This window comes from Poromitra crassiceps (genome assembly GCF_964638095.1).
Source record: "Poromitra crassiceps genome assembly, chromosome: 12".
Taxonomy (NCBI): Eukaryota; Metazoa; Chordata; class Actinopteri; order Beryciformes; family Melamphaidae; genus Poromitra; species Poromitra crassiceps.
Genome location: NC_139632.1, coordinates 17,384,982 through 17,399,981, shown reverse-complemented (window position 1 = coordinate 17,399,981; position 15,000 = coordinate 17,384,982). Strand labels below are relative to the sequence as shown.

Genomic DNA, 15,000 nt, shown 5'->3' with positions numbered 1-15,000 from the left:
AGAGAGCGAGGGGGGGGTAGAGGGATAGAGAGAGGAGGAGGGAGAAGGGGGCCTCCTAAAAGCACACAAAAAGGCAGCAATGTTGGTCCAGTCCTGGTGTGGGCCTATCAGTCCATGTGTTTATGGCGCCATCCACTGGCAGTGAATAGCCTACTCAATAAGTTACTGTCTTGTGGATAATAGGCTACATCCTGAAGAAATCATGGAAGAAATCCATGTTTTTCCATGTGATAGGCCTATGTATTTTTGACGTAAACCCAGCAAGACAGAAACGCTGCTCAGTTGCAGACTAGGCTAGCGTATGATACAGAAACAGAAAGAGTACAACTGTAAAAATGAAGCTGAAACTACAAATGATGTTAGACCTTAGATAAATGTAACGTTAACGTGAGCTCATATGACAATTGATAGCCACAACGCGATAAACTGCAACAAACAAACAAACAAACAAACAAACAAACAAACAAACAAACAAAGAAACCTTATCACCTCCTCCAGTCGTTGGGGACTACATCCACCGGCTTGCATTTCTCCGTTTTAGAGACTACACTTCCCTGCATCCTCTGCACCACCGCAAAGCCTTATGGGAAGGTTTCCAACGTCCTTGTCCTACCAAGCGCTCACACTGTCACTGACTGGCTTCACGCAAGGGTTTGGGGAACTCTGTTATTCACATTTACCCCCAATAAACTGCACTTCTCCATTATGATGGCAGCCAGGTTTCTCCGCCGCTCCCTGCCCGTGCTGCGGCAGGCTCGCTGCTACGCCGAGCCCGCCTCCGGAGCTCCGCAGATGTCCTTCACTTTCGCCTCCCCGACACAGGTTAGCCAGGAGAAGCTGCGACCAGCGAGGCTTATCGGGCCTAGCTATTAGCTTTCTCGTTTGAATGCACTGATGGTTTGCTATAAAACTACAGTACTTTGCATAACTCAGTTTACATGTCATTTTTGCAGTTCTTTGTCCATGCATTTTCGGTTTCGTTGTCATGTCAAATAAAATGTAAAGTCACAACACAGCTCAGATTGGACACATGGGATGCACTACTGACTGACTTAGCGGGTTAGCTTAGCTAGCTAATGTTAAATGTCAAGTGATGTTTAGCTAGCTGTCATTCAATCTAAAGGGACGTCTTTGGTGTTGGTGTCTGCACCGGTGACCACTGAAGCATTGCCCGTGTCTGTTTGTCCTGATATTTGAAGTTTAACGTTACATACCTGCGTTTGCAAATAACGTTAGGTAGGAGTGTGTATTATGGCAAGCTCGGTCATAGGCCATTATGTATATGACTACTTTAACAGGCTCTAACCTTGACATTCATGTCAGGGCTTAGCTAAGTTAAGGTACTATACCTCCTGTTCCACAAACTTGTTTTAATAGTTCAACTAGTTTGCAGTGTCCGTCTTCAAACAGCGCTTCTTATTCCCTCTTCTTACTGAAGATACTTGATATCTTCATCTGCAGTACTAATGAGATGGAAAAGTGACAACCTTTCTATAGAAAGTGTATTGGATTGCCTTTTGAAAAAAGAGGCTCTGCTATTTTCAATAACATTACATTACAGGTTACATTCTGAGATTAGTTATTGCAGCTGCACTTTGAATAAATTCCTCAGATATGGCTGTAATTCACAGCATGTATGCCTGATTGTCCTCTCCCAGGTGTTCTTCAACGGGGCAAGTGTGAAACAGGTAGATGTTCCCACGCTGACCGGTGCGTTTGGTATCCTTCCTGCCCACGTCCCCACACTGCAGGTGCTCAGGCCCGGGGTCGTCACAGTCATCGGTGACGACGGCTCCGCCGCTAAATACTTTGGTAAGATTTATGCTTGACAGAAACACACAATTGGCGAAATGCCTACCCAGTACCCACTAGTCTGTGACGTTTCCTGTTCAGATGAATGGTGAAAGCTTTATGATGTGTTGCTAATGCCACCAAAGAGTGGTGCTTAGCTTATGTTTGGGAGTCTAAGTAGGGGATAATCAACGACTACATGTGCGTTATATGATTTTAATGCACAGGGTGGAGGCAAATAACCACCCGATGGTGCAGGTGGAGGGTGGTTGCCTCCGCGAAGTGCATTAAAATTAGGGCTGCACAATTAATCGTATTTTCATCGTCATCGCAATATGAACATGCGCAATAAACACATCGCAAAGATTGCCTGAAACGCAATGAATAACAAAAGTGATTTTATTTACATGTGTCATGCATTCCCACTCAGCGTGTGATCGTTTTGTGTTGTATTGTAAATCCAGCGTACAGCTTTACCTTGCAGCGGTGTGCTCCGCCCCTCTGCCAAAGCCCAAACACGCTGTGTGTAGTTTCAGCTCGAGGCATTGTGTATTTAATTTCTTTATTCTGTAGGCATAGGCTATTCAATATTGCGGTCTATGTCAACAGTGTACATATTAAAGCAGAAAGACATAGGAACTGTATAGCTGATATGCTTTTATTTATCGCAAGTCATATCGTCATCGCAATATTGAACAATGTTATCGCACATCGCAGAATTCCCTCATATCTTGCAGGCCTAATGAATGAATTTTTGGTGCAAGTTCAGCAATCAAAATCGTGCGTTTTTCACAAGCCATAAGTCTGTTTACGTAGCAACACTTGGGGAACCGACTAATATCTGCAACAAGCATTACCATCCCTGAATCAGCTTCTCATGCAATGGAAACGTTGTTTGCTGTTCCAGTAATTAGGACAAACCTTGGATATGAGCCGGTATGGTGCAGGGAAGCTAGTCCACTCAGCTCATAGAAGCTGAGATAGCGAGTTGAATAACGTTAGCTGTGCTGTTTGATTAAACAGCTGTGCAGGTTGGAGAGCGGATGAATTTACAACATGTGATTAGACCGGACAGGTTTTAATGCACACCTGCCAACCAATCAGAAACGAGTATTCACCCGGACCATGGTATAATGATGATTTATTTGACACATTTTTGACAAGTAAGCAATAAATCTCAGAGATCACTCTCTACTAATATGTTCACAGTGGACCATGTGGATTGACACCTTCCTAGTTTGATGTCATCATTACTTTATTCCTATCTTCATCTTCAAATGTCAATATCTGCCTGCGCAAGATCATTAGAAATGACAATGGTGTCATTCTCAATATTCACATTGCAAAATCTGGTCAGAGTACAATGTTGATTTGGTGTACATTGCTTATGCAATGTTGTGCACAGCAACAAAATATTTTGAAATTTTAACTGGAGGCAATTATGTAATATAACAAAGCTCTTTTGATTGATATATCTCCCAATTGAAATACAAATATCTGACTATACCATACCTGAGTACGCCATGGCCTGGGTGATTTTCACAAGCTGGAGCATGTTCATTATTCTTATATTTGCACACTTCCAGCCGAACTGTCTAATCACCCTCCTAAATTATGTTCCATGAATAATAAATTAGTTTATGTGTGGCAGTTAGCGAGTGCAGCTACTTCAGACCTAATTGTGGAGTTCAGTGTTACATCATTATATCCAAGCAGCCTTGATGCCCTTGCCCATCACTTTGCTGCAAAGAATACAGCCATGATATCCAGGCAGGCTTGTGTCATGGCTGGTCAAGCAGCTACTCTCATTGCCTTGAGACTAGGGCTGCAACTAACCACTATTTTCATTGTCGATTATTTATTTAATTACGGTAATCAATTAATAGTTGTTCGCCAATGTTTTGTCTATAAAGTAATAATAATAATGCATTTATTTTATATAGCGCTTTTCAAGACTCAAAGACGCTTAACAGTAAAACAAGAAACAAGCAACAGGCAGCAGACACAGGCAACAGATACAGGCAACAGGCAACAGATACAGGGGACAGGTACAGATAACAGTGGTGGTTCAGGGCAAGGTTGTATGGAGAAGCAGAGGAGAGGAAGAGAACAGGAGGGAGGGGCAGGTGGGGGGGGCGGAGGGTGATGGTTTGGAGGAGGTGGTCAGGGGTAGGGGAGGTTGTAAGCTTGGGAGAACAGATAGGTTTTAAGTCGGGTTTTGAAAGTGGGGAGTGAGGGAGAGTCTCGGATGGTCTGGGGGAGGGAGTTCCAAAGTCGGGGTGCGGCACGAGAGAAAGCACGGTCACCAAAGGTTTTGAGTCTGGATGGGGGGACAGTGAGGGTGGCAGTAGAAGAGGATCGGAGTGTACGTGAGGGGCGATGGGGGATGAGGAGGTCAGTCAGGTAGGGGGGGGCTAGGCTGTGGAGGGCTTTGAAGGTGAGGAGGAGTAGTTTGAAGTCGATGCGTTGCTTGACGGGGAGCCAGTGGAGAAGATAGAGGAGGACAGTGGTGATGTGATCACGGGACCGGGTGTGAGTGAGCAGGCGGGCGGCTGAGTTGATACAGAGTATATACAGTCTATAACATTTCAGAAAATGGCAAAAAATGGGAATCAGTGTTTTTCAAAGCCCAATATGCCCTCAAATGTCAAGGAGTAAAGAAACCAGAACATATTCACATTTAAGAACGTGGAATCAAAGGAAACCCCCCCCCCCCCCCCCTTTTTTTTTTATTACTCAAGCCAATTAATCAAAAATTATCAAATCAAAATAGTTTGCAATTCATCTAATAGTTGATATTGACAACTGGTCCATTGTTAAATTGCAGAACAGTTTGAATGTGGACCATCCAGCAGGTGTCAGCCATGTCAGGAAGCTAAAGTCATGTTCACATTGAGGCTGTTGCCTTCACTGTAAAGCATATAGTATAGATTCAAGATAGCTTTACTGTCTGTCACAAGTAACAGAAATTGTGCGTGTGCGCGCGTGTGTCTGTGTGTGCTGACAGTGAGCAGTGGGTCAGTGACAGTCAACGCTGATTCGTCGGTGCAGTTGTTGGCTGAGGAGGCTGTTCCCCTGGACCAGCTGGACGTTGCTGTGAGTAGAGATTTCCTCCACCTCCACTATATACAGACACTGGAGTGTAAAAGGTTTTTTTACACAAAATGTTGCGATACACAAATGGCATTATTTATGGTGTTTAAAAAATAGTGTGATTTCAGCTGCAGTCTAATATCTATGAAATGACATTCACGTCCTGATAACATCACAATTTGAACCATGAACCCAGCCTCACTCTATTTGTTTCTCCATCATCTCTCTATGGAACACTGTCCAGAGAGGGGGCATGACGAGGGATCAGCCTTCTATAGTCTGACCTTTTCATTACCTTTTTATTAAACTGCATGTTGAAATCTAAATGATCAGATATATGCTTTGATGCTACAGCCATCTAAGAGGGGCACTGATCTCTATTTTAAGTGGTCTGATGGTTTATGATTGATTTTATTTGGCATATTTTTAATGAGGGATCAATAAATGACAGGAATCACCTTTTGTGGCATTTGTGGTTTAGCGAGCATGAGGACCGCCTGATGATCAGAACCTTCAGGGTCTTTAAATAAATAATAAGTATTACAATTAAAATATCTTAAATAGACTTATTAGAGGTCTTCGTTTTTCACCATGACGACAGGTTCTTTGGTACTTCATATCTGCTTTACTAAACACAATTGGACTTCATGTTCCTTAACAATTAATTTCCTGTCTTTGCGGTCTCTTTTTCCCCTTACACTTATGTATCTTTTCAGGACTTTCATTAGCTATGTTCAGTTATAAACAGGCTGGTTTTGCCAGCTTTGTTTTAAAAAAAAACGTTTTTAAATTGGTTTTCAATTCAATTCCAGGTAGCATTCAAAAGGACTTGGTGTTAAATGTTGCTTTTTGAGACCTTCACATACCATTCAGTAACTATCTGCCTTGCTCCCATTGTTCTGTAGCCGACCCTGAACTTTGACCTCGCTGTGGGGTTGGGAAAGCAAAAAGATGAATTACTCTTTCCAGGAATCAAAAGTATTACCAAAAAATCACAACGTTGTAACATGTAGTAGCAGCTTATTGGTTTGATACAAGTTTTCCTTTTCTTTTTTTAGGGTTAGGGTTATCTCAGTGTTGCAAAACATTGCCAATATCTGCCCCTCTAAACCCATTCAAAATGTGTTTCTGTCCACAAACCTTGTCAACAGTTACAAAGTTAGTTTGGGAGAACAGTTATAGTCTGTGTGTGGCTGAGTTTAATTTCTCAGCACAGTTCTGAGTGTCCCCACTCTCCAGGTCAGTTGTTCTCACACTTAAGCATTACGGTCAGATCATAATGTCCTTTTGCTGTTTTCTGAAATCAGCTCATGACATCTGCTTTTTCACACTTCTGTCACATATGGGAACATGTGGCAATCGTGGTGCCATCTTCTCGTACAGTAGTTTCACTCTGAACCTCCCGCAGGGATGACTCACACAGTCACAGTGGTGAGAAATGACGTCTTGAAAATGTCAGCTCGGTGTGGGTTAGTCAGTTCGATATGGATCTTTTTGTGTGACGAGTGTCCATATCCAATTTGTTCAGGCTTGTGTAATTAGCGATACTTCCAACCTAGTTTGGCAGATGGTCCTTGACAGCGAGAGACACTGCTTTGACCCAGGACCAGATGATATAAATAATCATCCACTGTGCTGTGCGCTCATGATCCCCTCCCAGTTGATGATGACCCACGTTTGTGGTTCTTGTTAAATGTCCACGTCAGCGGAGGGGTCTCTCTCTTTGACCTTGGACAGTGCCAGTGTCACTGCCAAGTTGACTTCATAGCATTAAATGAGTTATTATTTCCTTGTCTTCTTCCCACTGCAGTAACAATGCACATGGGCCCAGGCTGTTAATAAGGAGGGAAAGGTCAGTCACTGTTGAGTTATAGCAGATGTGTCAAATCCCCACTGGGAGACCTTTAACTTCCAGCTATGTTTGGCATTTCTCTTTTCTAATCGCTACTGTGACAAATGGAGCTTTCAGGGCAAAGGGGGCAGCGGGGATTTTCTGTGCTCATCTTCTCCCCCCACTTTCTACTCCTTCCTCCCCGACCTCACTGCACTGATTTAACATCCTGTTACATCAAAAGGCTTTCTGGACGATAGACAGTTTTGCAAGCTGTTTGTTCTGTCTAGCTTCTTTTTAATTCACTTACGAAGGTTAAGGACAGGAGGTTTTCTGGCTAGCTAGCAGCATATATCATTTGCAGCTTCTATTTTGTCTAGCCGTCTCTTTGTGCAGTGAATTTAACAAGGATGGACCAAAATCATATTGAGCTCATAGCCTCAGCCTCATGACCCGTTGGTTGGCAAATCATTTGACTCAGGAAGCCACAGCCAAACAATATAAAATGACTTAATTAAATGACATTGTCATTTAGCAGACGCTTTTGTCCCAAGGTGTCACCAGTAGTGCGACCAACTGTGCATCAGTCTTCATCAGCTAAGATTATTAAAAGGAATAATAATAATAATAATAATAATAGTAATAATAATAACTACTACAACAATATTCATATTTATTGTTTTGTTTTGTTATATTGAATTAAATATTCAAATAATATTCATAAGAAATGTATACTTCATCCTAGTTTATTTTATAGTCAAATTTGCTTGTTATCAATTTAGACAACAGAATTGTGTCAAGATATCCCAAAATCACCACGTCGTCATGATACGATTCCACTGAAAGACGATAAGAGGATCATATTGAATTATTTCCCAGCTTCGGCCATTCTGACAGAAGGGGGGAGCTCCTTCAACCATTGTGGCACCAGGGACGAGAAGAGTCGCGACCGGGATAAGCGACTTTTGAGCCCACGTAGTGAAGGAGGGGCAAGGCAACCTGCAAGGGTGGGGGAGCGAGGCAAGGTTTGGAACGTGACCAAAGATTGCAGATAGGGAGGAGCAGTCTGGTGTACTGCCCTGTAGGAGAGTACCAGAGTCTTGAATTTGATACGTGGCGAGATGGGAAGCCAGTGAAGCGACCAGAAATGGGGAGTGGCATGAGAGAATTTAGGTTGGTTGAACACCAGATGTCGGATGGGCATCATTCATCATTTTAACAGTTGTTTTCCAATCAAAATAAAATCACCCTCGTTAGTAAATCTGTGGGCTAATATCAAAGTAGCTTCTGCTCTTGTGTTTCATCAGTAGCCGTTCTGTGTGTGTCTGTCCTCAGGCTGCCAAGGCCAACCTGGAGAAGGCCCAGTCTGAGATGGCCGGTGCGTCTGACGAGGCATCGAGGGCAGAGGTTCAGATCAGCATAGACGCCAACGACGCCATCGTCAAGGCGCTGGAGTAAACCTGTGGTACGACACCTCAGCTGCTCAAACATGACCTGGTTGTTTGGCATGTAGTGAGCCATACATGTTATAAAAAAAATACAAATAATGATCTAATTTGAATGATAACACAGGGCCATTTAGAACCACTTTGTTTTAAAATGCATAGCTTTGCTTTCATTGTCAAGGTAATAACTTGACCTGTATACAATTGTAGACTACCAAAGAAAAAAGTCCAGTGTGTGAAATGTTAATGTCATTCAAAGTGGGAAATGTTGACAGGAGATCTGTCATCAAACACTAATACAGCTTACATACATACCGTTATGTATTGTCTAATGTATACAAAACTTAACTCATTGAGTGTTTTGTTTTCCTCCCTCTAGGTAAATCTTTTATGTTGGTTTAAAGGACCTAAACAGTCCAGCTGTCTGTTTCCCAGCTCAGTCAAGTCAGTAACCGCAAGATTTCATGCTTGCTTTGTACAGTGGATGCCATTACAAATAAATTTATTTGGAATTACCTCGAGTTTGTTGTTTTTACACGGCCTCCTCTCTCTCTCTCTCTCTCTCTCTCTCTCTGTAATTCATTAGATGTGACTGACCATATTGTGTAGGAAAAAGCTACCTGACTATATAAAGCTGCAATGATCAACAGAAAATGAATCGCCAACTATCTAGTATCCTTTAGACAAATTTTTAAGGGGGGGAAATATTTTGTTACAGCTTCTTAAATGTGAATATTTTCTGGTTGCCTTCATCCTCTATGACAGTAAACGGATGTTTTGGGTTGTGGACTGTTGGTCAGGAGGACAAAAGGTTTGGGGAAAAAGTGATGGGATTTTGTCACATTTTATAGACCAAACGACTAATCGATTAATCGAGAGAATAATCGACAGATCAATCTATTAATTAGTTGCACCCATTGCACCCCTATACATTGTCTGCTATATGGTAATTCTTCTTTCTACCACTTGGTGGCAGCAGATGTCTCGTATATTGCAACAAAGCATTTCCAATAATTAGTTTTGAGTCCGCTTATCATCAGACCACTATTTCAGAGAAGGAGTTTGCATTATCACTGCATCTGTTGCGTAACCGCTAGTGGATGTGGTGTCTTTCATTATGAGTTCACTTATGAAACTTCCTGTCTTCGAATGCTATCAACTGATCAGAGGTTGCGCGTTAGTCACTTTTGCTGTCATACTTGTTTGAAACCCTCAATCACTGCCTTTTGTGCTAAAGATGTGCTTGCAGTGCATGTTTGTGAGGAGTGGTGACCTCAGGGTTCTGTTGCAATGGCAGGAAAAGCCATTCTTCACTGGCCATCCTGTGCAGAACTGGACCTTTCTCTCGTTTCACAACCAGAGGCTTCAGCTCAGACCTGCTCCGCGAGGTGTTGACATCATCCACGCGCCGACTCCAGGCTTTCAGAGCTGAAACCACAACCGGTTTATTTTGAATGTCAAAACTCTCCAGAGCCTTTTAACAAGAGCGTGCGTGCGTGCGTGCCGGACGGACACCCTTTTCCAACAGTGTTTAAACAAACCCTGTCCTACCCATGCTAATGTCCATGATGTAACGCGTACCTAATTGTTTTTAAAGCTTTATTAGAGACTTATTACCTGCTTAAGTGCGGCTTCTCACCTCATTAATATTATAGCTTTTAGCCACTAAAAATTCCCACTCCCTAGACTTGTGGCCAACTGAACTTGGTCTAAATCTAAGAAGCATTTCAGTGTAGGAGTGGTAATCATGTAACATAACACCATCTTACTTATCATGATCTAAAATGCTTAACGCCTCTCTTTGACACTTTAAAAGAAAGGGGAAACTAATTGAATTGTTTTGTAGAGCTGAGAGAGAAAATAGCACATTTTAATAGGTTGTTAAGACAATTGAGTACCGATGTGATTTATAACTGTGATTTAAGTTGAAAAGGTCTGTTTCCAGTGATAAGAAAGGACATGGTCTGAGATTTAAAACCGTTCCCATTAACAAAAAAAGTTCTGAAGGACTCACATCCTGCTCTCTGTTCTCCTTTCCTATCTGTCTGTCCGCTTTCATCTCTGCCTCCTCCTTCCAGCTGCACACACAAACACTCAGAGACACACACTCCTACATAATACACACACTTACACACTCATATACACAATACACACACTTAGTCATCAGTCAGTCAGCCTTGGGGCCAAGAGAGACATGAGTTAGTAACAGCAGACAGGCGAGATGAAACAGTCTTGTCAGAAGCACCACTTCTGCTTTAATCCAGATTTATGATTGGGGATGTTGAAACCAGGCTTTATTCCACTCCCTCTCCTCCTCCCCGCTTTAACAGTCGTCTTCATTGAAAGGCGGAGCAGCAAATCACCATGTGCTTTCCATGTGCTCGCCCCGGGTCTCTCACTTTAACAGTCAGTCACGTCACGTGTCGGTAAAGCAGGTAGTGCGTGCGCCCATCACAGGCCATCCCATCATTTTTGGGGAAGTGGATATTTTAGTACAGTTGGTTCTCAGACTTGTTCACGTCAAGGACCCCTAAACTGACAAGTTGATCCGATTTTGTCTCAGGGTTCCCCATCTGAAAGGACTTTTTGCTTTTCAATGTTTTATTACAGATTGTGTATGAAACCCATCACCAAAACTGTCACGTTCTGTCATTTTGCTGGGGAGCCCCCTCAAGGACCCCAGGGGGCCCCCGGCCGGACCCCGCTTTGAGAAGCACTGCTTTAATAGATGTGTCTCCTCTGTAGCATGTCCAGCTGAAGACTGGTGGACTACAATTGGCACTGTTAGGATTTTGTCAGTGGCAGTAATTGATTTTGAATCCAAAATCACTGGTGTCATACCCTCATTTAGTCAAAAGATCAAGCGTTGCATTCTGGAATCTCTGAAATACCAAGCCACCTCAACCACGTAATGAATCATCTGGCAGTCATCATGAAGGAACTGTCTGACCTGAGCATTGAAGCCATGGTATAAAAGCCATGTAGTGCTGTGCATTGATGAGTATTCATTAAGAGCTCTTACTCAAGAGCCACTCGTATTGTGTGTGTTAGGAGGACTGACGAGGTCTGAGATAAGTCACTATCTACCCTGACACCTGTGTAATTAACAGATTGTACCCAAGAGGGCACAACACATGATACATGCTATGACAGTCTGCGTTGTCATCTTGGAGTGATGCTCTTCTTACACAAACCAGCTTTGTGAGAGCTGTATTTGTTGAATCTAACATAGCGGGAATGCTTAACAACAAGGGCCTCTGACCAGCACTTGTGAATCATCATAATTTATTATGATCTCAGTGGCAAAATGTCTCTTTGCTCGACAGTGTTTTGCGAGGACACGCTCTGTAGCTAAATGGAGGCCAGTGAGTTTTCAGCTTGTTCATACATAGTTAAGTAAGACAAGCTGTAGCAAGTGTGCAGCTTCCCTCCGTCAGCGAAGCAGCCATATGCCGGTGCAGCTTGGAAGCCTGCTCAGAATTGTAGTGGCACTGTGACAACAACATGGAGTGGGCCTACGCCTCGAGCGGGTCAGCGGGGACAGTCCTGGCTTGTCCTCAGGCAGCCTTCATTATAATAAGAGTCAAGTAGTGAGCAATAAAACTGAAGCACTGAATATAGACACATGATTTAATTGATGTGCTGGCAGAGACTCAAACGTGACACATAAGAATGTAATAAATTAGCCATCGGCGTATTTTTCTGCTGTGTGAACACAGCTGCCTTCAGACGTCTTGAATGCAGGCTAGTCATCGATGGTGAGAGAGAACTACTGTACATGGAGTGCCTTCCCAAAACCTCATCAGACTTAAAACACCGATGAGTGGATACTCCGTCACAAAACCTCTTCATCTCTTTCATATCAACGCACCTTTTAGCCTCTGGTGTCAGACCATGAAATCACAGGGACGCTTTCACACCCCATTGACATTTCACTCCTTCACCCCATGTTAATGACAATTCAAGCTGTTCGCAGGAACAGGAAGCCTGTTAATTTCACAGGCACGATTATGGAAAATAAAAGCAGTGTAATAGGTGAATAATAAGGCAGTTATGCAGAGAACGGGGGAGTGACAGATGACATGTCATGAGATTAATCGTAATGCTTTTCAATTCAAAGGGCACATTAATTAAGGGATAGTTAACCCTTCATTAACTATGTGTCTCATTTAGGTGTTCATGTTAACTAAGGTATTATGGTTGGGTTGAGGCATGAAGTCACTGAGGTTAGAACAAGCTTATGGTCAAGGCTGTTTGATTTGATTTGATTTGATAATCTTTATTTTGAACTTGCAGATAAAACAAAAAATAAAAACATATCAATGAAAGCCATGATATAAAAATTAAGCAACAAAAAATAAAATAAAAATAACGATTAAAAAGAAAATGCAAACGCTGTTAATGTGTATTAAGCATTAATTAACTTAACTGTTAGTTAATGTACCCTTCTTAAAAAAATGACAGTGGCTAAAACAATTATTACACCTTACAATTGAAAAAGAAAGAAATAGTTTGATTGCTCACAATGGGGGAAACATTTTAGTTACACTTTAGGTATGGGCAGAATTATCATTTTAGATCATTATACAAATTCAAATAATGGGTAATCATTGTTACAGATGATATATAAAATATAGAGTCTAACAATAAATTATCTGAGTACATCACTGAAAGCAATCTGATAGTGTTTATGAGTTGAAGTAATCCAATAGAGAATGTAACCTAGCTTCCCAGTCCTATATCAGGTAAAATAATGTGTTTGAAGTGGTATTTTTGAGTAGCAGCAGAGAAAGTGTTTTGCCTGCGGCAGGTCATAGAGGATATTGAGAGTGCCTGGTGTGTGAAGGTAAATTAGAGACCTCCGGAGCGATTGAGAGACAATTGAAGGTCCGGAAAGTTTAAAAGGTTCATGAGATGAGACAGATATGACTTTAAGGATGGCAATTTTCCACACAGCAAAGTGCCCCAAAATTACACATATTATCAACCACCATACATAATCATCTGCCAGGGAAGTAGCACTGCAATACAGAGTCTGAGTATACTGGAGACAATACAGAGCCTGAGTATACTGGAGACAATACAGAGTCTGAGTATACTGGAGACAATACAGAGTCTGAGTATACTGGAGACAATACAGAGTCTGAGTATACTGGAGACAATACAGAGTCTGAGTATACTGGAGACAATACAGAGTCTGAGTATACTGGAGACAATACAGAGTCTGAGTATACTGGAGACAATACAGAGTCTGAGTATACTGGAGACAATACAGAGTCTGAGTATACTGGAGACAATACAGAGTGAGTATACTGGAGACAATACAGAGTCTGAGTATACTGGAGACAATACAGAGTCTGAGTATACTGGAGACAATACAGAGTCTGAGTATACTGGAGACAATACAGAGTCTGAGTATACTGGAGACAATACAGAGTCTGAGTATACTGGAGACAATACAGAGTCTGAGTATACTGGAGACAATACAGAGTCTGAGTATACTGGAGACAATACAGAGTCTGAGTATACTGGAGACAATACAGAGTCTGAGTATAGTGGAGACAATACAGAGTCTGAGTATACTGGAGACAATACAGAGTGAGTATACTGGAGACAATACAGAGTCTGAGTATACTGGAGACAATACAGAGTGAGTATACTGGAGACAATACAGAGTCTGAGTATACTGGAGACAATACAGAGTCTGAGTATACTGGAGACAATACAGAGTCTGAGTATACTGGAGACAATACAGAGTCTGAGTATACTGGAGACAATACAGAGTCTGAGTATACTGGAGACAATACAGAGTCTGAGTATACTGGAGACAATACAGAGTCTGAGTATAGTGGAGACAATACAGAGTCTGAGTATACTGGAGACAATACAGAGTGAGTATACTGGAGACAATACAGAGTCTGAGTATACTGGAGACAATACAGAGTGAGTATACTGGAGACAATACAGAGTCTGAGTATACTGGAGACAATACAGAATCTGAGTATACTGGAGACAATACAGAGCCTGAGTATACTGGAGACAATACAGAGTCTGAGTATACTGGAGACAATACAGAATCTGAGTATACTGGAGACAATACAGAGTCTTAGTATACTGGAGACAATACAGAGCCTGAGTATACTGGAGACAATACAGAGTCTGAGTATACTGGAGACATCAGAGCCTGAGTATACTGGAGACATCAGAGTCTGAGTATACTGGAGACAATACAGAGCCTGAGTATACTGGAGACAATACAGAGTCTGAGTATACTGGAGACATCAGAGCCTGAGTATACTGGAGACACCAGAGTCTGAGTATACTGGAGACATCAGAGTCTGAGTATACTGGAGACATCAGAGCCTGAGTATACTGGAGACATCAGAGTCTGAGTATACTGGAGACATCAGAGCCTGAGTATACTGGAGACATCAGAGCCTGAGTATACTGGAGACATCAGAGTCTGAGTATACTGGAGACATCAGAGTCTGAGTATACTGGAGACATCAGAGCCTGAGTATACTGGAGACATCAGAGCCTGAGTATACTGGAGACATCAGAGTCTGAGTATACTGGAGACATCAGAGCCTGAGTATACTGGAGACATCAGAGCCTGAGTAGACTGGAGACATCAGAGTCTGAGTATACTGGAGACATCAGAGCCTGAGTATACTGGAGACATCAGAGTCTGAGTATACTGGAGACATCAGAGCCGGAGTATACTGGAGACATCAGAGCCGGAGTATACTGGAGACATCAGAGCCTGAGTATACTGGAGACATCAGAGTCTGAGTATACTGGAGACAATACAGAGCCTGAGTATACTGGAGACATCACCGA

At 42.3% G+C, this 15,000-nt stretch overlaps 1 protein-coding gene across 1 annotated transcript; it reads left to right on the top strand.

Annotated features, from left to right (window-relative positions):
- The first annotated feature begins 594 nt into the window (after nucleotides 1–594).
- atp5f1d (ATP synthase F1 subunit delta) lies at nucleotides 595–8,676 on the top strand. The gene is made up of 5 exons (XM_083648408.1): nucleotides 595–822; nucleotides 1,659–1,812; nucleotides 4,799–4,887; nucleotides 8,051–8,180; nucleotides 8,540–8,676. The coding sequence occupies exons 1-4, from the start codon at nucleotides 706–708 to the stop codon at nucleotides 8,171–8,173; spliced, it is 483 nt and encodes a 160-aa protein (XP_083504534.1). The 5' UTR covers nucleotides 595–705; the 3' UTR covers nucleotides 8,174–8,180; nucleotides 8,540–8,676.
- The last annotated feature ends 6,324 nt before the right edge of the window (nucleotides 8,677–15,000 follow it).